Consider the following 27272-nt stretch of genomic DNA (forward strand, 5'->3'; position numbering starts at 1 on the left):
TCCCCCATGTTTTTTCACATGTGAATCGAGTTTGGCTAATGTGCTGTGTTTGGCACATTTTCTTTGCTCTGCCCCCATAAATGTTGTAGCAGGTTCCCTAGAATTAGCCATGCTGTGAAATCACTCACACGCAGCGATGCTGTTGCGAATACGTAATAAAAATTTAACTCAGTTTGCATAAATCATGACATCACAGATAGCATGCAGAGCATCTTGCTGATTGTTGTTGCATTAGGAATACAGTTGAAATTAAAAAGAATTCATTTGCATAAATATATTTATTAGGTTGAGCTATTGAAATTTGGGTGCGGGCTTTGATGTCTGAAAATAAGTCGACTGGAAAGCAAGGAATATATGAATATTCTGACACGCAAAAATCAAAAATTTCACTTTCATAAAAAAAACGAAGCAAAAAATTCTTTTGGCCAAAAAGAAAACGCAAACAATAAAAACGGAAATAAAAGCAAAGAAAAATATTTGAGAGCAGTGACATCAAAACACCAATTGCCAAATGTTGATGTCTTATTAAATGCCTCAGTAGTAAAAGCATTCGGACACATTCCAGCTAATAGCAAATCCCACTCGCCCAACCCCAACCCCAACCCCAACCCAACCCTCTACTAATGGGCTTGGCTTAATTTTGGGCTACGATTATATTTCCGTTATACGAAGCCCATGACAAAAATGTACAGAAGAAATAAACAAACAAAAGAAACCGTTGATAAATAGTAGCAGCAATATGTGGCATAGCCGACGTACCCATACTCTGTACGAGTCTGAAGTAGGCTTCAGCTGAAGTACGTCTGTCTGAGACGATATTAAATATAGTTGAGAGCACTTGCCAAATATAGAACTGTACAAATATTAGATTTCATTACTTCATCCATATGTGTCTGCTCTTTAAGATGCTTGGCTGAAGTACTTGCGCTTTAATGTGAATGGCGCTTAGTTACCAAATTCTTAGAATTCCATGTATCATTAAGGCTTAGTATTTAATCTGTATATGATTTTTCATGGGATAGACGGAAATATAATTTAGTTTATAAATATAAATAAACCTTATTGTTGAACAGATTTAAGAGAAAGAGAAAACTGCTGCTGTGACTGTTTTTGACTTTTAAGGACTTTTAATGTTAATAAAAGATGATTGCTATTTTCCTATCGTTATTATAGGTATTATATTATATATATTCTTAAGAGCAGAATAATTTTATAAAGTAGCTTCGATATTTTGAATTCCATATCAGTTAGTCTTCAATCCGAATCAAAGTTATATTTGAAAATCAGATATGACCGGCTCTTTAAAACTTGTTGGCTATGAAAAGTAATTCAGAAGCCGCGCCTTCAAATGCATTTGTTGAGTTTTGCAGGTGGCCTTCTATTGATGCATCGTGTCAAAGCCACTTTATATTGTTTCGTATCGTATCGTATCGAATCGCATTCTAATTGAGTTTCCAGGCACGCACATTGAATGTGAGTTCGGGCAACTGATGGTTTTACGACACCTCCTCCGCAGAAGCGAAGAAGCCATAAAATAACTTTCAATTATGTGCGGCATTAAATGCCGAGTATTATGCTTAGAAGTGTCTGATTAAGCAAAACACAAACTGACAGCCAAATGGTTAGACAGAGGCGTGCCCATAAAGCCCAGGCAGCTGACCCAATAGACCTATAAGGAAACCGTAGAATCAGTACACTTAGAAAAATAATTAAGAGCTTGTTACTCAAATCATGAATAAACTCTGTCAAGGTAACAAACTCTAGAACATGGAATGATTTGAATAGAATTGAATAGTAAGAACGATAATTAAGATTCAATTGCTTACATATTCAAATATGTTTGAATATATCTTAAATCAGATACTGAATTACTGTGCAGACATTTTGTACTTACTTTGAATGCCTACAATTTTTATTTTAGTACTTATTACCCTTTTAAATAACACTTAAAGATATTGCAGTATGAGTTCAGGTTCTTAAATTCAGAGCTATTAAATTGAAAACTTAATATAATTCAAAGGAAATTTTGTAATTTGTTCAACAAGGTTTGCTCTTTTTGATACAAAATTGACGTTCGTTTGTGAAACCAAGAATAATTCATGCTTATTTAAGAATAGACAGGTAAAAATTGTAATTAATACATATTAAAGCTAAAATTGATTGAACATAAGGATAGGAATTCATTTCCGGTTGTACTTTTTCTCAGAGTGTGTAGGGGGCTCATGACTTTGTAAACAGGTGAAACTGTTCAACTGTTCAACTGCTCAACTTGCGCTTTCCATGACTTTGACAAAACAAAACGCAATGTCCGCTAAACCTGGGCAGCAAAGCAAGCCATCGAAAGAGTCGCGTACGCAATTCAATTAACAAAATACCGACGTATAAAAACCAAGCGTTACCCGGCCGACATTTGCATAACCCATTGAGTCGCCAACGCGTGTGCAGTGAGCAGCACCAAAAGCACCAACAGCAGCAGCTAACTGGCCAAAAACATAAACCGTTTATTCCCCAAAGTGAAAGTGTGCAAGGATGCAGAGCTACATTTGGCTAATTGGCGCCATGGCGACGCTGGTCGTCGCACAGGCAGCACCCAGCCCCCAAGCACAAGCTCAGTCGGCCACCCAGCTGGCGCTGGATATGTATCATGGCTGTCTCAAGGATCTGAGCATCTCTTGTGTGCGCCCCAAAGCACTGCAATGGTTCAATGCAGCCGTCCAACAGCCAGAGTTAAAGCTGACAGAACGTTTGTCCATTGTGCGTACCTCCTCCAGTGAACGTGTGGCAGAAGCGGAGACGGAGAGACGCTCTCACAGTGCTGAGCAGCAGATGTTTGACAACATCGATAGCTATCTGAGCAGTCATGCGTTGAGGATTCAGGCGCCGGAGTTCTTCCGCAGCGAGGAGGCACGCTCGCTGGTGCCCGACTATCTGCTCCAGAATCCCCTGACACAGGGTGGCATTGTGCCCCTAACAGCTGCCAATGAGGGTGAGTAACCGGTGATTGAAACTCTTTCCGATTTAGAGCTAGTGTTAATTTGTGCAATCTATTACCAGGACGCGGCATGATTCGCAAGGCTGTGTTGCCTTTCCTGTTGGGTCTCAAGCTCAAGACCACGGTCCTCATGCCCCTCGCATTGGGTCTGATTGCTCTGAAAACCTGGAAGGCGATGACTTTGGGTCTGCTCTCGCTGGTGCTCTCGGGTGCACTGGTCATCTTTAAGATTGCCAAGCCCAAGATTGTCAACTACGAGGTGGTGCATTATCCCCATGTGGATCATGTGGTGCCACATCATATTGAACATGTGGTTCCCCATCACATTGAGCACATTGTGCCCCATCACATTGATCATCATCTGGATTTGGATCATCATTTGGATCATCACTTGGATCATCATTTGGATCATCATATTGATCATCATGTCGACTTGCCCTATGAGCATATTGATCATTTGGAACATCCGGCGCCTGCTTGGGATCCACATGCCTGGGCACGCTCCTCCCAAGAGCCACAGGATGCCCAAGACATGGCATATGCGGGACAAAAGAGGCGTTAAGATGCAAAACTCAATACCTGAATGGAAAATGCTGCTGGCTCGATTTTAAGTAGTGCTTCGTATTGTTTTTATTTATTTATTTATTTATTTTATTATTTAATATTTATGTGAATTGTACAAATACAACAAAAGAAAAGTGACAACCATAAAATGAAACTAGAAAAAAAAAACATAATGTATTTCAGAGAGGAAAAGGATTTCCCAGCTAGGTGTAGCACTCGTGTCGTTTTTGTAAATATTTATGCAATAAAACCATGCAAAAGCCTTTTGCCTAATTGAAGATATTCATAGCAAACTTATTTTTGTTTGAGGTAGCAAAGTGGACCACACGAGCAGCAATTAGGTAAATGTAACAAGCTTCTACCTAAGAGTGCTTAAGCGCAAACTTTCTTATGCAAAGATTAGTCTGGGACCCCTTAAAGCACTTAGTCCTTGCTGCAGGAAACCAAACAGCTACTCAACTCGAGCGTTGTTCACATCGAGACTACTTAAGGACTCAATGAGGTGGAAAATCTTGGTCAGGGTTAGACACACATGGAAGCTGCAAACCTGGATAAATTGCAAGAGTTGAGGCAGAATTACCTTTGCACTCAATAACAACTTTTTTAAATATATAAAAAGTGGAATTTATACAGAGGAACGGCAATTTAAATAAAAACCCCAAAAAAAAAAAAAATGCATGGCAATTTTTGTATTTCGCTCTTTATTTACTTGTTTTTAATAAAAGTCAAAAGTGGGAAAGTTGCAGCCGCGACCATAGTGACAACAAACACGTGCAACAATGCAAAATGGCGTTAGCAGCAACGGCAGCAACGGCAACAGCAATGCCCGGCACTGACAAGTGGAGTGTCAACAACAAATTTGTGTGCGGCTTCAACTGCTGGACAACAACACACTTCATTGATATTTAAAGGCACACTCTTTTTTTGACGGTGCTACCTTGTTGCCCGTTTCTACGCAACAATTTGAAATGTGGATAAGAAAATAATAGAAAAAAAAAACAGATATAACAAAGTTTTCCAATTTCATTGGCAAATGTTCCGGGGCTTCGGAGCGTCTGCCAAAATGCGACTTGAATTGTAAATGAACAAGAGAAACTTTGGCTTCGATAAAGAGTTAAAAATATCAACAGACAACAAAAAATAAAAGAAGATATGCTGAAATCGCTCAATTTCCATTTTGTGGCAGGCCGAAAAAGCGTAATCAATTTACGAAATTCATAATTCACACGCTGCCCTGCGAATATATTTTGTGTATTTTTGAAATTCAGCGCATGTCTTTTGGCTACAGGTTTACTTGAGGATTACGTGCGATTTTTGGTGGGGAAGGGTGTCTTTTGAGGGGAAACTGGCCGACCACTTTCGCTTTCAATATGGCAAGGAAAAACACTTTCTACTAAATCATTGTCATGCAGCTGATGTTGTTGTTGTTACTCAATTTAGTCGCAGAGTCTACTCAATTTCAATTATTAATTATGATTTTTCAGTGTGTGCTAATTGCTCGATTTACACAATTTTCCATGTCGCTGTTGTATAAAATTATGCGTTGCATTCAATTTGTGTTGAGTTTTACTGAGACCATTGGACGGGTTATGACTGTGAGCAGCTTATTAAAAATGTTGCCTATATTTCTGCTTACCACATGCGGTCAAAAGTTTCTATTTGATCTTGTGGCATAGTTATTTATAGATATCGCATATTACTATAAGCCCACCCAAAAATTCAAAGTAGAGTGTTAGGTTTTCATTTTAAATCCACCAGAATTTCAATCATAGTTTATACATATTTTGAATCGATAAAATAATCTTCTTTGTCATGTGCAAATTTATTTAATTAGTGACTGACTGAAATGCTTCAAGCGTAGGCAAATGTCTTCTAATTCTAAATGAATAATCATATCGCTATAACCCATTTGATAATGTAATCAATAAGTAAGAGCTAATTTATGCAAGACATATATATCATTAGTTACTTATTAGTCTATGCCCAATAAACCTTACCTTTAGATATTCATAGAAGCAATAACTATTAAAGAAATGAAAACTATAAAGAAATTAAAGAAAGAAATTTAAATTCTTTTGCAAAAAAAATTAAATAATAATATAAAATTTATATTCGTAAAAATGAATTTTCGCATTTATACTCATTCATTTATTTTTCTGCCACATATATACATATATATATATATATACTTCTAAGTACCAAGCTTACCATCTGCAGCTACCTGCACTCTCTCTCCACCTTTGAAGGCGAAAAAATGTGTAATTTCAAAAGTAATTATCCCAAAACAAAAGTTAATAAAAAGCCGCAAATGGCCTCCAAAGTCATTCACAGCTCTTTTAGGGTTTTCTTTCGACAATTTCCTCAAGCTATATTTGACTCAAACCTTTTACAAAGAGTCCAACAGGAAAATGCATTTATTACCAAAGTCAAGTTTGTACAAAAATAAAACGCAATGCTGGCGCAATACTGAAACGCCAGACGCAAGTCGCAAACGCGTTCGAAATAAAGTCGTATTAAGTATCCGACACGTGGTACTCCCAAGCACGCACACACACCAGCTCTTCCAACAACAACAACAACAATAACAGCAACACGAAAAAATCCACTAAGTGGCAATGGCCAACAAGAGCAACAACAATAACAAAGTTTGTAGGCAACAACAATGCACTCGCCGAGCTGCCTCTTTCGGTGTCTGCTTCATTTACGTCTTCTTCCGCCATGTTTTTCTGTTATTTTTTTTGTTATTTTATTTTAATTTTTTTTTTTGTACGTTGTTGCGTACGACAAGAAGCCGAGTGGGGGACACGAGTCGGCAGAGCACCGCAGTCGCCATTTAAAACATTGGGTGAGTATAAAAATCGTGAACAATAGAAAAACGATTATTAAACTCAATTGTGCCAGCATTGAGGCGAGTTGTGTCTTCCGACCAAAGCACCAAAGCACAATTTACAAAAAGAAAAACAAAAAAACAAAATGGCCAAATTGCTCCTTCTGGTTGTGGGCATTACAGCCCTAGTGCTGTCAACACATGGCGCCTCCACGCCGCAGCTGCAACGGCTGATTGCAGAGGAGCAGAGCAAGTGCGTCAGCGGCCAAGATTCGATGGCGTGCATCAAAGAGCGCGCCATGCGTTTTGTGGACAATGTGCTGAGCCAAGATAGCTATAAGGTGATTATAATATAATTGCTTCAAAAATAATGAACCTTAATTTAAACTCAACTCAATCTCGTTTTTCCATTTACAGCTTTCCAATTTGGAGGTTCGCACCAATGGCCAACGGGTGGCGCCCATTAGCGAGGCACGCGCCAGCACCAGCGATGGTTTCCTCGATGCCATCGAGAACTATATCAAGGGGCACGATGTGAGCATGAGTCTGCCCATGGCCGATGCCAAGATCACCGTCTCGGCACGTAATCTGGCCAATGACGAGCTGAGCTTGAACTTGCAGCTGAATAATGAGGATGCTGATGCCAGCGATATCGAAGCCAGGGGTAAGAAGGGCAACATCTTCAAGAAGGGTGGGTTCCAGACAATCAACGCCATCGAATGACTAAATTCACATCCAACTTCCTTCCACTTCAGGCAAGAAGCATCGTCTACGCAAACTGGCCATGCCCATTTTGGTGCTCATTTTGTTGAAGGCAATCACCGTGATTCCAATGGCAATTGGCATACTGAAGATAAAGGCATTCAATGCGCTGGCTTTGGGCTTCTTCTCGTTTATTGTCTCGGTTGGTTTGGCCATTTTCCAATTGTGCAAAAAGGTAAGAGCGATCAGCTATTAAAAACCGCATTTCTATTGTCTTTTAGGCATTCGCGGGCTGTGGTAATTAAGTGAGTGCTGTAGTTGAGTTGTGTGTTGAGGAGGGCAGACGGGTAGAGTTCTAACAATTACTTTTACACATATCACGTATGTATACTGTTTCCCCCCTCTCTTCGACCCCCAAAGTGAGGGCGAGCGCGCGCTGGGTAAGTTCCGAGTCCAAAAACCCTCCCACAACTCCTAAAAAGCACCTCCTAAAAAGCCAACCCCCAAAATGTGCCAAAAATGTCTCTATCTTTTTCTCATTTTCACCCGACCCCTATTTTTATTGTTTGCCTCCACAGATTGCTCATGATCATCATCACACCGCACATATTACCGCCCACGGTCCGTGGGATGGTCGCAATTTTGGTGCGCCTGTTGTGGAGCAGCCCCATCCCCAATTGGCCGCCCATCAGCTGGCCTATCAGGCCCATGTCTAATAATCTAAACCCAAAAATCCTGAAGCCACACAACAGCCCTAGAAAAAGTTGAGCTCACAGCACAAATTGTTTGTTAATTGTTAAAAGTTGTTTGTGACTTGGTTCGTCCCTTTTTCCAAATGAATCAAAACAGAGGACGAATGGTGCGAGGCTGCTCCCCATCCCGTTAGACATTATTTATAATAATATTTATTTATTTATTTATTGAAAAGAGCAAAACAAAGAAAACATACAAATCAAAAGCAAAATAAATGCCTATTTAAATTAAAGTATTCGACTGTCTTCAATTTATTTAGTATAGCCTACTTACTGTTGCTGCCTATGCACGGCTTTAGTTAATTAACTAAACTGCCTAATTTCACTGCGCTTAAATTATGTATAGTCAAAACACTGTTGCCGTCCTAATTAGCCAAAAATTTAATTAGCTTCATATGCTTCGGCGCTACCAACTAATTAAACATTCCAGTCAAATGCGTTTCTGTGGAATGCTGGTGGGGGAAAGAGCAGTGACGGTTTCGTTTTTTGGATGGGTCGATTAAAATGATGAGCTACTGTCTTTAATTTTAATTTTTAAGTTTCTTATTTTCACTTGCGCGAAAGTTATGCGGCTCTTTGTTGTTGTCCACCGACCACGCGCCGAAAGTGAAAGTCTTTAAAGCATTCCTTTTGGCCAGGGCTTTAACCGTTGATAGGCGAGCCATTTTATCTGGCCAACTGAGCGACAAGTGACCACAAGCCAAGGACCCTCAACTCAACACACCCTTTGCTCAATTGCTGGAAATGCTTGTGCCGCCATTTTGCATCGAGACGATGGCATCTCAATTTCATTGAAAAATAATAAAAGTGAACAAGCATTCTTATGGTCAATAAAGCGCTTCCAATGCTGCACAAATGGGACCAGCTGCAAGAATTCAGTGACAAGTTTATCAAACGTGGCATTGGTATAGTTGTGAGGCACTTGGCCAGCTGCCCCAGCGCGCCCCGTCGCTTTCATAACGTTTTGGCATTCAGGAGGACGTTGCACAGTCGTCACACCAGCATATGGAAATTGATTGCATGTTTACGATTTTCATTTTGTTTATATCTTTTTTTTTAAGTTTATTTTTTTTTGGTTTAATTTTGGCACGCATTAAGTAAAGTGTGGCGTCTGTGATATATATGTTGACAATTTCTTTTATTGGGTGATAACAGATCGTGTGACGACAATATAACAACGACGACACATGTTGCATTATTCAGATGATCAGTTGGGTAATCCGCAAGTGTTGTCAACAATTGGCAAAGATTTGATTTTAGGCTACCTGTTCAAGATTATTTCACAGTGAGATATTAATAGTTGGTGTAAATATCTCTCTTAATACTTAATATAATAAAAAATAATGAGAATATTTGTATGATGTTTAATTTCATTCATAAACCAACATTTTCGCAAACGTGAGAATGCCGCATGCCAACGCTGCAAGAAAAATAATTTAATGCTGAACACTGAAATCATATTTAATTCATATTTAATTTCACATTCCGTTTGCTTCCTCTCTGATGACACACTTAGAAACACGCCCTGCGAAATATTAGAATACCGTAAATATTTACATAAACGTAATCATTTATAATTTGAGGATGGGTAAAAAAAATAAGTGTCTATATTTCTGTCCACTTCAATATCTATTATTTACAATAGTTTACGTATAAGTTAAGAACTATCAACATTGATTTTAATTTAACTATTGTTATCAATTATAAAAATACTTTTTGTTTAAAAATATGTTATCATTAAATAAGTGTTTCTTTGAGGAAGAAGGGCACATCAGGATCTCCTTAATTTATACTATTAAACTGGAATTTTATGTACTATTGCAGATCTGTATAATTGACCAATAAACATAAATTTTAAATATATATAATATATTAATATATAATTTTGAAAACAATAAAACGAGGTCACCAACAACAAACAATTACTTTTAATAAATATTTTAGGAAAACAAAAATTAATTATTTACTTATGTATATTAAATCCAATGCCAAATGATAAAACATGTATTCGATTAAGTTGATTCCTATGTATATAGTTTTAGTTATATATCTGAGGATGTCAAACATTATTTAATTATTATTGCTTATCAATCGTTACATCAAATCAATTTTATTCTTAATTAACTGAACGATTGAGTTAAGTGCTTGACGTGCCTACTGGTAAATATTGACTGCAGTCCTGTCAACAAGCCTGTATATCGAATGAAAACAAAAATGGACATGTGTACTACTGACAAATATCAACAACTGATTTGCCGACTCCTTCATTTTTGTTGACCTACATTTGATTAACTCAACATCTGATTAACCCAGTTTATGGAAGCGTGTCGAATGGAATATATGGCAGCAAAGAAACAAAAATCGATTTCGTAATCCCAGAAAACGAACGAAATAATAATAACTGAACTGTGCTGCGGAAACTGAACAAACAGTTCCGCATATATACATATATGTACATACTACGAACGAAAATATCAAATGGCTTAATCCGCATCAATGTCCAATACCAAAGCGTAGACTCCAGTTCCGTACTGAATTTCTTGTATCGAAAAATTTGACACAATACGTGCCCTGGACCCGGGTCTGGTGTTGGGTCCGTCTTGGGTCTCGGCTTTCTTGTGGCTGGGTACGTAAGAGTTGAGGGCTCGCATACTAATTGGGGGAAACAAAAGTTATTTTCATCGGGCACCTCGATAAATGCAACTTTGACCACTGCTCGAGTGTGGGGGAGTCCACAGAGGGTGGGGCGGCAGCCAGTGCCGATATGGAAAGCGAGAAAGCTTGCAAGCTAGTCGAAGCGGACTGCGGGGGCAACCCAGATATCAAAAGTCGATGAAAAACTTTGGAGTAGTTTGGCTAAGGTTCGGCCATGTGGCTTTCGTCACTCAATTCGTAGCTGTCCAAAAAGAAACAATATTGTTGTTGTTGTTGTAGTGCGCTCCAAAAAAAAAAAAAAAAAAAAACCAACAACAACAACAACAGCAACAATGGGCACTCTTGCAATGCAGTAGTCTCTTTGGGGCGCTCCGAGGAGCGGCAGTATAAAATCGTGAGTACTCGCACAATTGTTCAACATTGTCGTCGCAACGGCATCGCAGTGAACACCCATTACGCGCTCTGGTAGTGCATTGAACAAGTGTTTAATTAGACATAGATATATATATATATATATAAATATTTATATAGATAATTAAAAGATGGCATACCGTTACACATCCTTCGTCGCGTTCGGTTGCGTGCTGCTGCTGGCGGCGTCATCATCGGTGCAAGGTGCTGCCATAGATAATGCGGTCACTCCACGGATTCACAGCTCCGATGAGCTGATCTCAACGATTGTGGATAAGTGCTTCCATGCCAATGCCATGCATTGCCTGAAGGAGAAGGTGCTCACGTATCTGGACACCGTTGCCAACGTTGAGGAGGAGGTCAGCGGTCGTGCCTACAACGATGATGTCATCGATAAGGTCATCGTCGATCGTCTCGCAAGGATTCTGCGCTCCAACGAGCTGCGCGTCCAACTGCCGGAGACTTTCTTCTCCAGCTCCGTGATGACCTATCGTGCTGATCGTGGCTTCGATCTGGAACTGCCCAAGGAGGAAGGTGTGTAAAAGATCAACACCCAATCTGTATTAAAACAATTCTAATCACAATTCTCAATCGGCAAGTTTAGGTCGCGCTGAGAAGAAGAACAAGGATAAGCTCTTCCTGCCTCTGCTGCTGCTCATGAAGTTCAAGCTGAAGGTTATCATGCCCATTCTTCTGGCTCTGGTCAGTTTGAAGGCGACCAAGGCCCTGATCCTGTCCAAGATTGCCATTAAGCTGGTGCTCGGTTTCCTCATCTACAATCTGGTCCAGAAATTGGGTGGCATGAAGATGAACATGGTCCCAATGCCACCACCAATGCCACAAGCTGAATATGGTGTGCCCAGTACCACGGCCTCCTCGTACGATCCCAGCAGCTGGGAGCCCATGAGCGGTGGTCCATATGCGCGTTGGGACTCACAGAATGTGGCCTATAGCTCCTATCACCCCAGCAGCTCCTCGTCGTACAGCTCGTCGTCGGGCTCCCCATCGAGTGGCAGCTCATCCAGCTACAGCTCCTCCTCTTAGATCTAGGATAAAAACTGCCGCTGTTAAAATGTACATACCAAGGAACTGAGTGCCATAGCTCTCCTCATACATATCTGACATATCTCTGAGGGGGCGTGGCACTTTGAGTAAGCAGACCAAATGGAACCGGAACATGCCTAGGCCATAATATTAGTTTGTTAAGTTTTAAGTACGCTCGACTTTTAGCCATTCTATTACTTCCCACACTTTACACTCTGCATCTTCTTCCCTATCGACTTCCTTTTACTACTGCTTTATTCTCCATTTCTATGCATTTTCCCTCACATCTTCCACTCTTCCACAGAAAACGACCAAAAATCAAGCAACTTAAATGAAATATTATTTATTTAATTTATTACAAATTCCAAAATTAAAATTAAATGAATTTAAACATTGTTTTTCTAATTTTTCTATATAATAATAGTGCTTTTCCACTTAACCAAACTAACTAACTTGTTGCTTAACAATTAATTAACTATGCTTAAATATTCTATGGGTTCTTACTCTGTTGCAGCTATTGTGAATCATATTGTTGTGAGCAAAAGTTCTAAAGATATGTTAATATTTATTAATATTATTTGTTTCAGCCATCATTGATATAGTTATTGCCTTGGGAAGCACTTTTGAGGGTATAATTTTAACATAAATATCCTTAAATAAATAGCCAGAAGGCAATTCCTTAAGTATTAATCTTAAAGTCAAACCATGACCCCAAAACCCTGGCTTTTGAAAATCTAATCTGTTTAATCCACAATCCACGCAGCTTGCAATACAATTTAATGGAATCTCGGATAATTGTCAATATTTGTTTCTGTGCAAGTTCAAGCTAAATTGTTGTCTTTGCAACAAAAAAAAAACAATAAATAAATAAAACCCAAAACTCCGCGCTTTTTTTTATTAGTTGTTATTGTTTTAGATGCACTGCGATGCTTTCTAAATTTTCTAAAGTTGCTGCAAAGTGAAAATAATTGAATTCGGTTTTCTGCGTCGATAGCAAAAAGAGAGTCAGCGAATAAGAAGCCTTGGAGAGGACTTTTACTAAGTTGTTGTTTTTGAAGTTTTCCTTGATTGAATTTCTCCCACAGCAAAATATTTGATTAGATTATTTGGCATACATGAAGAATAGAAAAAAGGTCTCAGCAGATTGTGCATTTAATCTTACATAGCATACACAGTAGGGCGAAGTGAAACAGAGTATTAGTTCACATCAACAAATGTATGACCCTATAGACAATCATTATTTGTACATAATCATTTTATAAATGATTACAGAACCTCAATTTCAATCTGACATTCTTCAAGCATTCTTATGAAAAATGGAATGGCTTCCTCCTTCTTCCAATTAGTTCTTTCTGGAACTATATCAACAAACTTCTTGGTTTCTTTAAGCACTTTTACAACATTTTTTTGTACTTACTAGGCATATACTTAATTGTTTTTTTTTTAATATTATAATTAAAGTAATATAGGGTAACGTACATTTGATCATGAAAGCTAAAGCGTTGATTTATTTTGAAATATTTTACGCTTTAAAGTACTCTCAACTTTTTGAAAAAAACAAGTGTTCAGCTTAATTTTAACCACTTTACATTTTTTCAAGGCCAAGTTCTGAATATCATAGCCTTTGTGTAGATTGTTTTTAATGACCATGTGCAAAAGAGTTAAATTCATTTTATAAACTTAACGCTAAAATCAAGCACAATACAAACAGGGCCCATTGAGATATTATCTATAATTGCTATTTGTCATAATGCCTGATTTGCATGCTTTGTAGTTAGCAGCAATTTCCTGTACTCTAATTCAATTACACCTAAATTGGCTACTAACTGCTTTTTAACATTCATAACATTCACGTTCCTTTTGGGCCAGTCACGCGAATTCCGAGCAGCATAAATTGAGTAGATGCATGTGAAAAGCGTTTTGCAAATGGACTGAACAAGGTAGGGTGACAATAGATGGAAGGGTAGCAGCAGCAGTGTTCTAATCTAATTGGACTTTCAGCTATGATAGCTATGAAAGCTAAAGCAAAACAAGTAAAAAGGTGAAGCCTTTTGATACTCTAACAACTGCTTGATACTCTAACAACCCGTGTAAGAGCAACTGAGAAATGTTGGCAAATCGATTGTGATTTATTTCGTATGCATTTGAATTTAGACCAGCGGTTGTTTAAAATATTTGGATTTGATCGACTTATTCACGGAAGTAGTTCGAGTCTTATCAATCTTAACACTTTGTGCGACGCTTATACAAAGAGAAAGACATACAAATATCTTCCAACTTTCAAGTCGCTAGCAAACGCATATACCTTTCTGCCATTGGCAAATTAGCGTATAAGACAGCTGTTTTAGCAAAAGACAAACTTGGCTAAAACTGGCCACCAGACCTAGACCCACCCAGACAGCCGGTTTTTCTGCTCCAGTCTGGGCACGAGCTACTTAAAGCGCTGTTGGAGCCAAGCAGACGACAGTGTGTTCAAATCGCTGCTTAAATCGTATAAATCATGTTGCTAACCAATTCCTACCGATTGCTGTGCATTGGGCTCTTGCTCAATTTAGGTCTGTGCCTGTCCAGTGGCACTGATCCAAAGGAAACGGAAGTTAGCAAGTTCTTTAGGCACTTGGATCTTATACCTGATCTTTTAGATCTGGGTCCGCAGGAGTTTCTCAATGTAAGTGCAACACTCAAGATTATTTTCAATGAGTCACAAGTCGATTTCCCTTGTACGGCAATAGGTGACCTATCCGGGCCAGATAAAAGCCGATCGTGGTATTCAGCTCCAGCCGATGCAGGTGCGGGATGAACCCAAAGTCAAATGGGTATCTAGCGAGGAGAACTACTATACGCTGCTGATGACCGATCCGGATGCACCGGATCGCAAGAATCCAAAGTTCAAGGAGTATCTGCATTGGCTCGTCCTCAACATACCCGGTAATCAGTTGAGCATGGGCGATGTCCGTGTTGCATATATGGGTGCCACGCCACCCAAAGACAGTGGACTGCATCGTTACGCCTTTTTGCTCTACAAGCAAACGGATCATCTGAAGTTCGATTTTAAGCCCGTGCCCCGGCACAGCGAAGAGAACAGGATGAACTTCAGCACCAAATCGTTTGCAGAAAAATATAAACTTGGTCATCCACTGGCTGGCAACTTTTTCACCAGCGAGTGGAGCAAAGATGTGCCAGTGCTGAACAAGGCCAACATTCAGGGAGGTCAGGGACAGACTCTATCGCTTTAGGTAATCATCTAAACTCCACAGCAACAAAAAAAAAAAGTCAAAGAGTGAACAAGCTAATTTGTTGGCCGGTTTTTGGATTGCCAAAGAAATGCATAAATAAAATTAAAGCTAAACTTCGATTCCAGCTTATTTCCAAATCTTCCACTTTGAAAATATATTATGTCTGAAGTGAAAGTTTACCTAAACCGGCTGTATAACAATTTAAGCAGTAAACCTTGAAAAGTTTTTTTAAATCGATTTCAAAGTTGTTTATTTAAAGAATCTATGGAATAGCCAACTCAACTAAGACTGATTCCAGTCAGGTTTGGTTTTTGGAATGCTTAATTATTATGTGCAACAGCTAGTTCTGATTACAGGACATGCAGCATATACATTCTTGATCAGAACAATGAGATTAATAAACTTTAAGTTTGGCAAATAAGTTCTCGGATATCACAAGCACATCAAGTATCTTTTATTTGATCGATAACTGCCCCGTTTCGCGAATATCGATTTAAATCGATTTCCGATAATGGTAATCTTCGTAATGTTGTATGTCAAATTATATATATAATATTCCCTGAACTATTATTGATCAAATGCATACAAGTCATCCAAGTTATAGCACAAAATTGTGCATAATAAGCGCGTGGATATGAGAGAAAGGGAACGCATGAGAATCGAAGGGAGTGTAAATTTCTTTATATAGTCTGAACCTCACTGATATCTCTGAATAATAGTGTATATACACACATCTTTGCACATGCTCGTCGCAAGTCGCTGGTTTCAGTTGGGGCTTGTGAATAACATCATACTTGATTTTTGCTTCAGCATGCTGTAATTATATAAGCTACGCTGAGTGACATGGGCTATTTTGGGGTACCAGCTTAAAGATGAATGTGTTTTTGAATTGTGTGATTTGCTGAGAGTGAAAAGGATGGCAGATGCTTTTTGCTTTGTCTGGTGGGAGTTTAAATCATCGATGCAATAATCCGTATCTTTATTAAATATACAATAATGAAACTGATTCTACAAACTTTAATTTCAACTATGCGAGTAAAATATATAGGCACAAGCAACAGTCAAAATGAAAAAATTTTGTCAACAAAACTAGAATAATATATTTATCAGTTGTTCTTAGGTCTTATATGATAATCGAGTTCTCTTCGATTCCAAGTAATTTGATCAGCACAGCTTTGGAATTTGTTCGTTTTCGAATACCTCAGACTACAGACATCCTCGATAAATATTCTTATAATTATGGCTGATATTTCGGAGAGCTTTAAGAAGCACAAGATCATACCGGACATACTGCAAGTGGCACCAGCGAAACTCTTAAAGGTACGCATCCCATTATCCTTAACACATCTGAACTGCATCAGCTGCATGCCACTTAAATAGGTCACCTATGCGTCCGGTGTGGAGGTGAACAGCGGCAATGAGTTGACGCCCACTCAGGTGAAGAATAATCCACGGCTTGAATGGGAAACGGAGGAGAATGCTCTGTATGCCGTGATCCTTACAGATCCCGATGCGCCCAGTCGCAAGGAGCCCAAGTTTCGTGAGTGGCATCATTGGCTGGTCGTCAATGTGCCTGGCACTCAGGTGGACAAAGGTGATGTGCTCAGCGCTTTCGTGGGTGCGGGTCCACCACAGGGCACCGGCCTGCATCGCTACGTTTTCCTGGTATACAAACAGTCCCAGAAACTGTCCTGCAATGAGCCGCACATTCCGAAGACAAGCGGCGACAAACGCGGCAAATTCAGCACTGAGAAATTTGTGGCCAAATACAAGCTGGGCAATCCCGTGGCCGGCAATTTCTTTCAAGCACAATGGGACGATTATGTGCCCACATTGTACAAGCAGCTGTCTGGCAAGTGAAAAAACCAAATAAACAACAACAATAATATTCATGATAATTGATTTAGACTTGAATTGATAAATTAGTAAATGCAATTTGCAATATATTGAACAAAAAAAACGAGTGTTATTAAAAATATTTCCCGCAACGTTTTCGCACAGCAGCAGCAAGCAGCTGCCAGCGTCAACTATTTAAATACGCTGCGTCACAACAAACTAGTTTTAGTTGCCAGCAAATTTTACCAGCGAACAGTTCAGATTGTTTGGCAAAAGTTTTCTGAATTCAATTACACAATTGACATGTTATTTCAATCGGTGCTGATTGCCTGCATTCTGGCAGCAGTGGAATCCAACTCAGTCGAGGACTCATTCAAGGCGCATGGCGTTGTGCCCGATGTGGTGCCACATGCCCCAAGCCAGTTGCTTAAGGTAAGAAAAAGAGAGAGCAGAAATAAGAGATAGACTGGAAAAGCCTAGGTTTAAATACCCTCACCGAAGGGAATTCAACTGACTTGCAGCTAAAAGTGATTATGCACTGATTGATTATATCTGAAATCTCGTATATAGACTATATAGAATCAAGAATATATACACTATATGTTCCTTGAGCTGTCTCCTTCAATACACTACACACTTTCCCTCCAAAGTTAAAAAACCCTATGAAAGGGTATACAAAAAATAAACCTAAAAACGCTAACAAAAAAATAAAAACTTTCCGTTCAAAGGTCACCTATGAGAATGGACTCGTTGCCAAGGAGGGCGTGGTGCTCACACCCACACAGGTGAAGTCACAACCCTTGGTCGAGTGGGAAGCGCAGCCAGATGAATACTATTCGCTCATCATGACCGATCCGGATGCGCCCAGTCGCGCTGAGCCCAAGTTCCGTGAGTTCAAGCATTGGGTTGTTGTCAATATACCCGGCAACGATGTGGCCAGTGGCGAGGTCCTTGCCGACTATGTGGGCTCGGGTCCGCCCAAGGATACGGGACTCCATCGATATGTTTTGCTCCTCTACAAGCAGCCGGGCAAGCTGCAGTTTGAAGGTACTCGCGTCAGCAACAAATCCCGTCGCAGTCGACCCAAATTCCATGTGGCCAAATTTGCCGAGCATCATCAGTTGGGCGAGGTCGTCGCTGGCACATTCTACCAGGCGGAATATGATGATTATGTGCCCATTTTGCACCAGCAGCTGTCCGAGAATTAAGTTTTACATTTGTGAATTTATGCAAAATTACAATTTGGTTTTTATTCTTTGTGGGTTTTTTCTTCACTTTTTAATTTTGAGGGTTTTTTTTTTGTATTATTTATTTATTTTTTATTTGATTACAACTACTTGCCCGCTGCGGTGGCGAGCGGATTGCGCAGGACGAGAATCACTGAATCGCCGCGCAGGAACATTTTCGATATGAAGCGATCCTTGTTGACCGGTTTCACCTTCTTCTTGCCCTTGCCGGTGCGCGGCAGTTCCGTCCACATCTCCTTGACGTTCTCCAACACCATGTTGCAATGGCGATCGAAGGCTTTTACACGGCCCAGCAGTTTTTTGTTGTTGCGACAGTTGATCAACACTTGCGTATTATTCTTCACGGACTGTGTGAGCACTGATAGCGGACCAGTGTTGAACTCCTCCTCCTCCTGACGTGCCAGCTCCTCGGGTGTCAACTCTGATTTTGGTTTGACGAGAGCCCTGCAAAAAAAAAACTAGCTGTGAATTGTGTGCAACTACAACAATGGGCGTGCCGGCAGTACACATGTTGCAGCAGGGCCTTTATTCTTGTTTACTTACATGTTGCAGTGTTTGTCTTAGTTCTGTTTTTATGAGTTGATAAGTGTTAGACTTTATTTATTTACTAAATGCTTATGGACGAGAAACGTTTGCGCCTCGCGGCTTTTTTCCGTGTTTTGCGAGGAGATGCGGCAACTATCGATAAGATGCCACTATCGATAGGCGACGCAATTGTTTGCGTGATGCGGTGCTGCCATTTAGCTAAAAATACAATTATTAAAATCTTTTATACTTAGTAGCAAGAAAAAAAGGCTGCTAAACGGAATAAATAAATGAACATGAATTTTAATTTATTATAAGGTTTATAATAACATTATAAGCAGTGAGATCAGCTGCTGCATATGGTTGAGAGCAAGTTGTAATTTATTGTTTCAGTATTTTTTTGTATTTTCATGATTTACTCCTCTGATCACACTGCAGTTGCTTGATATTCTTAACTCGATTTTAATATAAACAAAAGGCACGTGCAGGATTAACCGCTGCCTGCTGCACATGGCAAGTGCCGCGAAGCAAGCCAAGATGACGGCCGACAAGGAGATGGTGATGCCAGCAGTCGACCACTGTGCCCATTGGGTACAGCGGAAGAAACGCTATTGCAAAATGACGCCAAACAAGGAGAGTTTATTTTGTGGAGCTCACCAGCAGCCAGGAGAGAAATCCCCGGAAGACGATCCCCAAACGGAGAGAATACCCTGCCCACTGGACCCCAAACATACGGTATTCAAGCGAAAGCTAGCCAAACACTTGAGCATTTGCAATGCCAGAGATCAGAGCAGCAATTTTCCCTATTTGGTGAAGGATATCAATGCTGGCGAGGAGCTGGAGGCTCAGTTGGAGACTGAACTGGAGCTCAAGCTGCATGAGCTTGAGGATGCCGAGTTTTATGGCGTTATAAAGAAAGTAAAGCATCTTTATGACACGCACATTGCGGGCAATATTGAGCAACTGCAGTTGGAGCATCCTTCCCTCGAGGAGCCGCTGAGCCACAAGGAATACGGGCCGGAGGCACGCAAACATCTCGTGCAGACATCCGCACTGCTGGGCATACTCGAGCGGGACAAGCAGCTAGCGGAGCATACCAGCTACATAGAATTTGGTGCTGGCAAAGGACAATTGGCTTTTTATTTGGCGACGGCGTTGGAATCACAGCAACTGAAGCATTCTCAGGTGGTGCTCGTGGATCGCCTGTCGCTGCGCCACAAGAAGGACAACAAGCTGACCAACAAGCAGCAGGTGCAACGCATTCGCGCCGATATCGCTGACCTAAATCTTACCCAGCTGCCCGAATTGCAACGCACCCAGCGCCATGTAGCGCTATCGAAGCATCTGTGTGGCGCAGCCACAGATTTGACAATACGTTGCATACTTGGTGATGTGGCATGCCACACCAACTACATTTTAATTGCGTTGTGCTGTCATCATCGCTGCTCCTGGCGCTCCTACGTGGGCAAGTTGTGGCTGCAGGCTGCGGGAATCTCCCGCCGAGAATTCACCATAATTGCTAAGATGGTCAGCTGGGCGGTTTGTGGCAGCGGTTTGAGTCGTGAGCGTCGCAAAGCCATCGCCGAGGCCAAGGAGGAGCAATCCAGGGAGGAGGAGGAAGAGCAGCTGCCCCAAGTGGAAGCCACGCAGCGATTGAGTCGCGAGGAGCGTGAAACAATTGGCTATCAGTGCAAGCGTGTCCTGGACCAAGGCCGTCTGGAGCATCTCAAGGCACATGGCTACGAGGCATCCTTGAAATTCTATGTGCCCCGAGAAGTAACTTTAGAAAATGTTGTCCTTTTGGCAAAGCGGGAAAACACTAAGTGCAATTTAAATAAAAGCTGATTTTGCTTACTTGACTTTGGAGATGAATTATTGCTGCCTTAAATAATGAATATATATAATTGTACAGATTCATTACACTGCTTCTATATATTCCCTTTAATCCGTTTAAAAGATCATATCAAAATTGATTCATTTTCAAATTTTGTTATTTATGTCGAACAGCTGTTTAATGCTGCCAGTGTGTACTCCAAATATTTGCGGTTTTCTGCTGCCAGGGCTGCAGTGCACTGTGAACAGCTGTGTGGGTGAATCAGTCAGCTTTGGGTAGAAAAGAAAAAAAGAACAATTTCGTCTATTTAATATAAAATTGCAGTTGGAAAATTTAATTTGAAATAATTTGTGCACGCAACAATGGCTGGTGAAATGGCGCACAAAATGAAGGCCATCAAATGCCCGACAGACGAACTGTCGCTGACGAACAAGGCAATTGTCAACATTGCTGATTTCACCGAAGAAGTCAAGTCAGTTTTTTATTTAGCTTTTTTTTTGTTTTGCTGTTCGTTTTTTGTTTTTTGTTTGTATTTGAAATGACGCCAACTCGAAATGTGTGGGGGCGTCTGTCTCATTGTGGAGTGACTAATTTAATTGCATATATTTTACTGATTCGTCAATAGATATGCGGACATCTCACCGGGACCGGGACAGCATTATATATTTGCGCTGGAGAAGATTGGGGAGCTGCCACGTGGACATGTGGGTTTCTCGCTGGTGCAGCGCAAGTGGGCAACGTTGTCAATCAATCAGGAGATCGATGTGCGTCCGTATCGATTCGATGCCAGCTCGGACATCATCACATCCGTCGCCTTCGAGACGGATTTTCTGCAAAAGAAGACAATCACCCAGGAGCCCTACGATTCCGATGAAATGGCCAAGGAGTTCATTATGCAATTCGCTGGCATGGCCTTAACAGTCGGCCAAACACTCGTCTTTCACTTCAAGGACAAGAAATTGCTGGGACTCGCCGTCAAATCGCTAGAGGCTGTCGATCCCCGCACAGTGGGCGATGGCAAGGAGCCAAAGTCGCGTAATGTGCGCTTTGGTCGCCTGCTCGGCAACACGGTCGTCCAATTCGAGAAGGCCGAGAATTCGGTTCTGAATCTGCAGGGCAGATCCAAGGGCAAAATCACACGCCAATCGATCATAAATCCCGATTGGGATTTCGGTAAAATGGGCATCGGTGGCTTGGACAACGAATTCAATGCGATCTTTCGACGTGCGTTCGCCTCGCGCGTCTTTCCTCCCGAACTTGTCGAGCAGTTGGGCATCAAGCATGTCAAAGGCATCCTCCTCTATGGACCACCAGGCACTGGTAAAACTCTGATGGCCCGCCAGATTGGCACCATGCTCAATGCCCGGGAACCGAAGATTGTCAACGGTCCGCAAATATTGGACAAATATGTGGGTGAATCCGAGGCGAATATTCGTCGCCTGTTCGCCGATGCCGAGGAGGAGGAGAAGCGACTAGGCCCGAATAGTGGTCTGCACATCATCATCTTCGATGAGATCGATGCGATATGCAAGGCGCGTGGCTCTGTGGCTGGCAATAGTGGCGTCCACGACACTGTCGTCAATCAGCTGCTGGCGAAAATTGACGGCGTGGAGCAGCTGAATAATATACTGGTCATTGGCATGACCAATCGACGGGATATGATCGATGAGGCTCTTCTGCGACCGGGCCGCCTTGAAGTCCAAATGGAGATCAGTCTGCCCAATGAGCAGGGACGCGTCCAGATCCTGAACATACACACGAAACGAATGCGTGAATTCAACAAGATTGCCAGCGATGTGGACAACAAAGAGATCGCCGCCTGCACCAAGAACTTTAGCGGTGCCGAACTGGAGGGTCTCGTCCGTGCTGCCCAATCCACGGCGATGAATCGTCTGATCAAGGCGGATGCCAAAGTGCATGTTGATCCCGAGGCCATGGAGAAACTGAAGGTGACCCGTTCCGATTTTATGCATGCGCTGGAGAATGATATAAAGCCCGCGTTTGGTGCCGCCCAGGAGATGATTGAGAATATGTTGGCGCGTGGCGTCATCAACTGGGGACAGCCGGTGACGAGCGTTCTCGAGGATGGCATGCTGTTTGTGCAACAGGCAAAGGCCACAGAGAGTTCCGGCCTCGTCTCTGTGCTGATCGAGGGTGCACCCAACTCTGGTAAATCGGCGCTGGCCGCCAATCTGGCCAAGATGAGTGATTTCCCATTCGTCAAGGTGTGCTCACCGGAGGATATGGTTGGCTTCACTGAGTCCGCCAAATGTCTGCACATACGCAAGATCTTCGATGATGCATATCGCTCCTCGCTCAGCTGCATCGTTGTGGATAATGTGGAGCGTCTGCTCGATTATGGACCGATTGGGCCGCGCTACTCCAACCTGACGCTGCAAGCACTGCTCGTGCTGCTCAAGAAACAGCCGCCCAAGGGTCGCAAACTGCTCGTCCTGTGCACCTCCAGCCGACGTGAGGTGCTCGAGGAAATGGAAATGCTGTCCGCCTTCACATCCGTGTTGCACGTCTCGAATTTATCCAGTGCCGAGCATGTGCTGGCCGTGCTCGATGACTCGGATGTGTTTGGTGCCGACGAGCTGCAGAGCATTGCGAGGAAAATGGCTGGCAAGCGGGTTTGGATTGGCATCAAGAAGCTGCTGGCGCTGATCGATATGGTGCGGCAATCGGAGCCACAATATCGTGTCATCAAGTTCCTCAGCAAAATGGAGGAGGAGGGCGGATTGGAGATGCTGGCGAGAACGCAGTAGCTAACGAGTCTTCTCGAATTGAGAATGTCAATTGTGGAGCTTAACGATGCTTTCTGAGCCACCACCACCAACGCCAACCACCAACAAGCAACCAACCACCAACGAATTAGCTCAAAATACAGATTTGTAAAACATTCTACAATTATACCAAGAAAAAGCTCATCGAAACCACAACACAAACCGACCAATAACATAGAACAATTCTATATATATATATATCTACATATATATATATAGCCTAGTTTATGCAACATTCCATGCGAATCCCCCTCCAACCACGACGACCATGTCCATGTTGAGCCTTGTCGAATCCTTGTCAATGCCCTTGGCATATTCGTGAATATTAGTTAGTTAAATAACCTTGTAGCTATATTTGATTTATCCGATATGGAAACCTATATATTATATCGCTGTGTATTTGTTGTATATTCAATTTATATGTCCTTAAAAGCATGGATAATCCCCAAATGCCTCGCTGTCTAGTTCAAAGAAGAAGAAGTAAAAGGATTATAAAGAAACACATATAGCAACAACAATTTTTGGATGACTTAACCTAATATACATATATATACATGTGTGTAATCAACTTATACTACATTTTTAATGTCTATCAAAATGGTTTTTTGATCGAACTTTGCAGATTATTTATCGTGCCCAAATTTTGTAATTTTTGATATACTCTAGCGCCGCCAGAGAGAAATTGCGGCCATTTTACAAACTAACTATGCTGCACCGCACAAAAGTAGACTACATTTTAAGAGAAGTTCAGGCTGAGAATTGAGTCATGCCAAATACATTCCACATATTTTGTATTACAAAGTCAAATGAGGTGTTCAAATTTGTACACAAATAAATAATGCATGGTATTTTATGTGATTAGGATCAGAGTGTTGTTAGAGAGAATAAAGCATACTTTTATGGGCTAAAGACTAAAAATTGTTCAACGAAAATATAAAATAAAATGATGCTTTAATATAATTTTTTAATTTGCAATTTAAACTTCAAAGTATTAAGAAATTTTGATTTAAGGATTATGCATGTTTTTTTTATAAGTTTTCAATTTTCAATTGTGGAAATCTAAATTAAAATGCTCGGTTTCGGATATTTCCTATTTGTGTGCAAATATTAAGAATGTATCCTAAACAATTCGAGCCCTCTATACAAATTAAAAGAAAATTAAAAATAACTTATGAAAAAAGAAAACAAACAAAGGCAAGCAAAATAATGCAATAACATGTTTATAAAAAGTTTACAAAAATATATTTAAAATTATTAACAAAATGGAAACAAAGTAAATTACTCTCAAGGATTTCAATCGACATTTTGCAAAATGCACGAAAAAGTTAAAATATTTGTCATTTATAAAGAATTTATGTAAAAAAAAAACTGTAAAAATTGTTCTATTTATTTTTAGTACAAAGCTAATTTAAAAAATGTATAACTTATGAAAATATATATTCGTGCTTTGTTTGAAAGAACTTGCAACCAACAAGTTAATAAAAAAGTTTCCAAATGACATAATGCATTTATAAAGTTACTCAAATGTGTTAATATTATATGCATGAACGTATGTATGTATGTGTGGCAATGTATCTAAGAAATATATGCTAATGAATAAATTTGAAAAGGTACGTCTCTTGGCATTCTTGAACTTGACTCGGGCGCCAATCTTAGACCGCTGCTAATCAGAGCCCCAATTCCAGACGTTGTCGATCAGCTGTTCGAGTCGCCGTTATGGGGCGACTAACAGACTCGCCACACTGGATCCACTCTGGATATATATTTATATACATACGAATACAAATACAAATACGAGTACGAGTACGAGTATGGTCAGTTATTTTTATAATCAATCAGAGGCAGCTTTAATATGTAATTTGAATAAATGATTTATAATGTAAACATTGAAAGCGAGTCTTATACTACGTAATGTATGTAGATTTCTTATTTATGTGTTGTAATTGATATAAGTAGCTAATTGCGCACGACGCCCATTCGACGCTCTCTGCGGACCATATTACACATCTGAATATACATATTTATATACATAAATATGTGTATATATTATATATATGTCTATTTTATATGTATGTGGATCAGTTGAGCGCCAGCTTATCTAAGGAATCCTAGCCAACGTCAATAACGGCTCGACTTTTGCCAGCTGCATGCCAGCATGGTGTTTATTAACTCATTAAAACTGCATATTTTTACCCAAGATGCAGAACTACTTAATTAACTAGCGACAATCTTACACTAGAACGCCACAATTAGGCGCACTGCAATGTCTGCCAAATGCAATTAAAGACTGCCAACCACTGCAAACGCTGCTCGTGATAAGCGTCAATTGATTGATTTTTGTCGCCTCACATATAAATTATATGAAAATTATAAGAAACATTGACGTAGCTATGGATGAGAAAAGATGTAGCCAAATATGAATATAAAATAATATTGATAAATGTTAGTTGTGCAAATTTAATTAAATTTAGTAATGAGTAAGACTCCTTCAATCCAATTAATATCAGTACTACTAAAAGATGTACAAAAATGCACTGGCTTGTCTAAGCAATGCTTCTATACCTGTCTGGTAACAATTAAATCTCTTGACAGTCTCATCTGATAAATGTAGAGTTTAGATTAGAATTCATTTGAGAAAACAAAGCATTTTAGGATATCAAAAGAAAATCTTAGCTAAAGCTAGGGAACCAACTTCTGCTATACAAGAGCCTGTAAGTAAAAACATGGTCTCAGCACAAGCTTCAAAAGTCTATTTGCTCAACAAAAATCAGGATATACATGAAGAAGTTAAATTGTAGAAAAATGAGCAAGGCTTAGCAATGGATATACGAAGCGATTCGCTTGGCATCCTAACAGCCAACTATTATCAATTCAACCTGTCCAAGTCACAAAACTTCTATTATTCCATCCAGTATACAAAACTTTAATGGCAGGCAATGCAATGTCAAGTATTTTAGTGATTGACATAGTCTAACTTATAATGCCAACTAAGAAGAAACAATATTTAAATACAATATACAAGCAAGCTACAGCACACAAATTATAATAATCTAGAAATATATTTTCTTTATAGCGAATTATAAAAATATTTGACCAGAGTTGCGGCTTGCCGACAACTGGCCCTTTTGGCTACGCCCATGTTCAAGTAAAGAGCACCCAAAATAAAACCCATCACCCAACACCCATATCCCAGCACCCAGCACCCAGCACCCAATTCAAGTGTAACTCGTGTGCCGCGTCATCTGGCAAAGTATGCAAATTTTCATGACGAAAGTCCAGTCGGACAAAGTTCAGTGACCGGGGGCACCCAAAAAATGAAAAAATAAAATAAAAGCAAAAGCAAAAACAGAAAAAGCGCAAAGCCAAATGAAATTTTCATATAGCCTCTTTTAAAAATAAAATGCGAAACTTTTACAAAAAGAAAAAAAAACAACAAAAAAAGAGTTGCAATCGCTGGCGTGCGTGTATTTTTGTTATTATTAATTGTGGGTGAGGCTGTGGGGTAGGGGGAGGGGGAGATGTTGGGTGCTGTTGATGTTGGCGCACTTGTCAGCTGTGGCTAAATGTAATGCTAAAGCTAAAGCAACAGTCAAAGCCAAAGCCGACTTCCCCCAACCACCCCCCACTCTTTCCACGATAACACTTGCAAACCGGCTGCGCTTCTCGTTGTTGTTGTTGTTGTTGCTGCTGTTGTTGCTGCTGTTGTTGTTGTTGTTGTCAAAAGCGCAAACGCCGGCAGCAAAAGGTTCGATTTCACTTTCGCACGCTGTCGCTGACGTCGCACGTTGCTGGCGCTACTGGAATGAAAAAAAAAGACAAGAAGAAGAAGCAGATGGAGGGGTTGGAGCTGTTTGGGGGCAG

The 27272-nt window shown here is 40.5% G+C and overlaps 9 protein-coding genes across 9 annotated transcripts; 8 read left to right on the top strand and 1 right to left on the bottom strand.

Annotated features, from left to right (window-relative positions):
* The first annotated feature begins 2412 nt into the window (after positions 1-2412).
* LOC6569736 lies at positions 2413-3829 on the top strand. The gene is made up of 2 exons (XM_001996010.2): positions 2413-2986; positions 3055-3829. The coding sequence occupies exons 1-2, from the start codon at positions 2530-2532 to the stop codon at positions 3552-3554; spliced, it is 957 nt and encodes a 318-aa protein (XP_001996046.1). The 5' UTR covers positions 2413-2529; the 3' UTR covers positions 3555-3829.
* Positions 3830-6529: 2700 nt separating this feature from the next.
* Positions 6530-7846, top strand: LOC6569735. The gene is made up of 4 exons (XM_001996009.2): positions 6530-6724; positions 6801-7074; positions 7139-7320; positions 7664-7846. The coding sequence occupies exons 1-4, from the start codon at positions 6530-6532 to the stop codon at positions 7799-7801; spliced, it is 789 nt and encodes a 262-aa protein (XP_001996045.1). The 3' UTR covers positions 7802-7846.
* Positions 7847-11034: 3188 nt separating this feature from the next.
* LOC6569734 lies at positions 11035-11947 on the top strand. Its single transcript, XM_001996008.3, has 2 exons — positions 11035-11437; positions 11508-11947. The coding sequence occupies exons 1-2, from the start codon at positions 11035-11037 to the stop codon at positions 11945-11947; spliced, it is 843 nt and encodes a 280-aa protein (XP_001996044.1).
* Positions 11948-14430: 2483 nt separating this feature from the next.
* Positions 14431-15302, top strand: LOC6569733 (protein D3). The gene is made up of 2 exons (XM_001996007.2): positions 14431-14615; positions 14680-15302. Exons 1-2 carry the CDS (start codon positions 14448-14450, stop codon positions 15181-15183), a joined length of 672 nt encoding a protein of 223 aa, XP_001996043.1. The 5' UTR covers positions 14431-14447; the 3' UTR covers positions 15184-15302.
* A 1071-nt stretch (positions 15303-16373) lies between these two features.
* LOC6569732 (phosphatidylethanolamine-binding protein homolog F40A3.3) lies at positions 16374-17129 on the top strand. Its single transcript, XM_001996006.3, has 2 exons — positions 16374-16503; positions 16564-17129. Exons 1-2 carry the CDS (start codon positions 16423-16425, stop codon positions 17041-17043), a joined length of 561 nt encoding a protein of 186 aa, XP_001996042.1. The 5' UTR covers positions 16374-16422; the 3' UTR covers positions 17044-17129.
* Positions 17130-17251: 122 nt separating this feature from the next.
* On the top strand, positions 17252-18271 carry LOC6569731 (protein D2). The gene is made up of 2 exons (XM_001996005.3): positions 17252-17451; positions 17748-18271. Exons 1-2 carry the CDS (start codon positions 17323-17325, stop codon positions 18225-18227), a joined length of 609 nt encoding a protein of 202 aa, XP_001996041.1. The 5' UTR covers positions 17252-17322; the 3' UTR covers positions 18228-18271.
* Positions 18244-18958, bottom strand: LOC6569730 (probable small nuclear ribonucleoprotein Sm D2). Its single transcript, XM_032741508.1, has 2 exons — positions 18810-18958; positions 18244-18710 (listed from the first exon to the last, which is right to left on the bottom strand). Coding segments are annotated over exons 1-2 (360 nt in total). The 5' UTR covers positions 18812-18958; the 3' UTR covers positions 18244-18352.
* A 237-nt stretch (positions 18959-19195) lies between these two features.
* Positions 19196-20650, top strand: LOC6569729 (tRNA:m(4)X modification enzyme TRM13 homolog). The gene has a single exon (XM_001996003.3). The coding sequence runs from the start codon at positions 19302-19304 to the stop codon at positions 20634-20636; it is 1335 nt and encodes a 444-aa protein (XP_001996039.2). The 5' UTR covers positions 19196-19301; the 3' UTR covers positions 20637-20650.
* Positions 20651-20866: 216 nt separating this feature from the next.
* On the top strand, positions 20867-23923 carry LOC6569728 (vesicle-fusing ATPase 2). The gene is made up of 2 exons (XM_001996002.3): positions 20867-21097; positions 21251-23923. Exons 1-2 carry the CDS (start codon positions 20988-20990, stop codon positions 23391-23393), a joined length of 2253 nt encoding a protein of 750 aa, XP_001996038.1. The 5' UTR covers positions 20867-20987; the 3' UTR covers positions 23394-23923.
* The last annotated feature ends 3349 nt before the right edge of the window (positions 23924-27272 follow it).

Source organism: Drosophila grimshawi, unplaced genomic scaffold, assembly GCF_018153295.1.
Source record: "Drosophila grimshawi isolate 15287-2541.00 unplaced genomic scaffold, ASM1815329v1 contig_311, whole genome shotgun sequence".
Classification (NCBI taxonomy): domain Eukaryota; kingdom Metazoa; phylum Arthropoda; class Insecta; order Diptera; family Drosophilidae; genus Drosophila; species Drosophila grimshawi.

Excerpts from the sequence above, each read along its gene's own strand:
- LOC6569732 (XM_001996006.3), top strand. The coding sequence starts at position 16,423 with ATGGCTGATATTTCGGAGAGCTTTAAGAAGCACAAGATCATACCGGAC. Across the intron at positions 16,504-16,563 it reads CACCAGCGAAACTCTTAAAG|GTCACCTATGCGTCCGGTGT; the intron begins GTACGCATCCCA and ends CCACTTAAATAG.
- LOC6569736 (XM_001996010.2), top strand. The coding sequence starts at position 2,530 with ATGCAGAGCTACATTTGGCTAATTGGCGCCATGGCGACGCTGGTCGTC. Across the intron at positions 2,987-3,054 it reads CCTAACAGCTGCCAATGAGG|GACGCGGCATGATTCGCAAG; the intron begins GTGAGTAACCGG and ends ATCTATTACCAG.
- LOC6569729 (XM_001996003.3), top strand. The coding sequence starts at position 19,302 with ATGGCAAGTGCCGCGAAGCAAGCCAAGATGACGGCCGACAAGGAGATG.
- LOC6569735 (XM_001996009.2), top strand. The coding sequence starts at position 6,530 with ATGGCCAAATTGCTCCTTCTGGTTGTGGGCATTACAGCCCTAGTGCTG. Across the intron at positions 6,725-6,800 it reads TGAGCCAAGATAGCTATAAG|CTTTCCAATTTGGAGGTTCG; the intron begins GTGATTATAATA and ends TTCCATTTACAG. Across the intron at positions 7,321-7,663 it reads TTTTCCAATTGTGCAAAAAG|ATTGCTCATGATCATCATCA; the intron begins GTAAGAGCGATC and ends TTGCCTCCACAG.
- LOC6569734 (XM_001996008.3), top strand. The coding sequence starts at position 11,035 with ATGGCATACCGTTACACATCCTTCGTCGCGTTCGGTTGCGTGCTGCTG. Across the intron at positions 11,438-11,507 it reads GGAACTGCCCAAGGAGGAAG|GTCGCGCTGAGAAGAAGAAC; the intron begins GTGTGTAAAAGA and ends CGGCAAGTTTAG.
- LOC6569731 (XM_001996005.3), top strand. The coding sequence starts at position 17,323 with ATGTTATTTCAATCGGTGCTGATTGCCTGCATTCTGGCAGCAGTGGAA. Across the intron at positions 17,452-17,747 it reads CCCCAAGCCAGTTGCTTAAG|GTCACCTATGAGAATGGACT; the intron begins GTAAGAAAAAGA and ends TTCCGTTCAAAG.
- LOC6569733 (XM_001996007.2), top strand. The coding sequence starts at position 14,448 with ATGTTGCTAACCAATTCCTACCGATTGCTGTGCATTGGGCTCTTGCTC. Across the intron at positions 14,616-14,679 it reads GTCCGCAGGAGTTTCTCAAT|GTGACCTATCCGGGCCAGAT; the intron begins GTAAGTGCAACA and ends GTACGGCAATAG.
- LOC6569728 (XM_001996002.3), top strand. The coding sequence starts at position 20,988 with ATGGCTGGTGAAATGGCGCACAAAATGAAGGCCATCAAATGCCCGACA. Across the intron at positions 21,098-21,250 it reads GATTTCACCGAAGAAGTCAA|ATATGCGGACATCTCACCGG; the intron begins GTCAGTTTTTTA and ends ATTCGTCAATAG.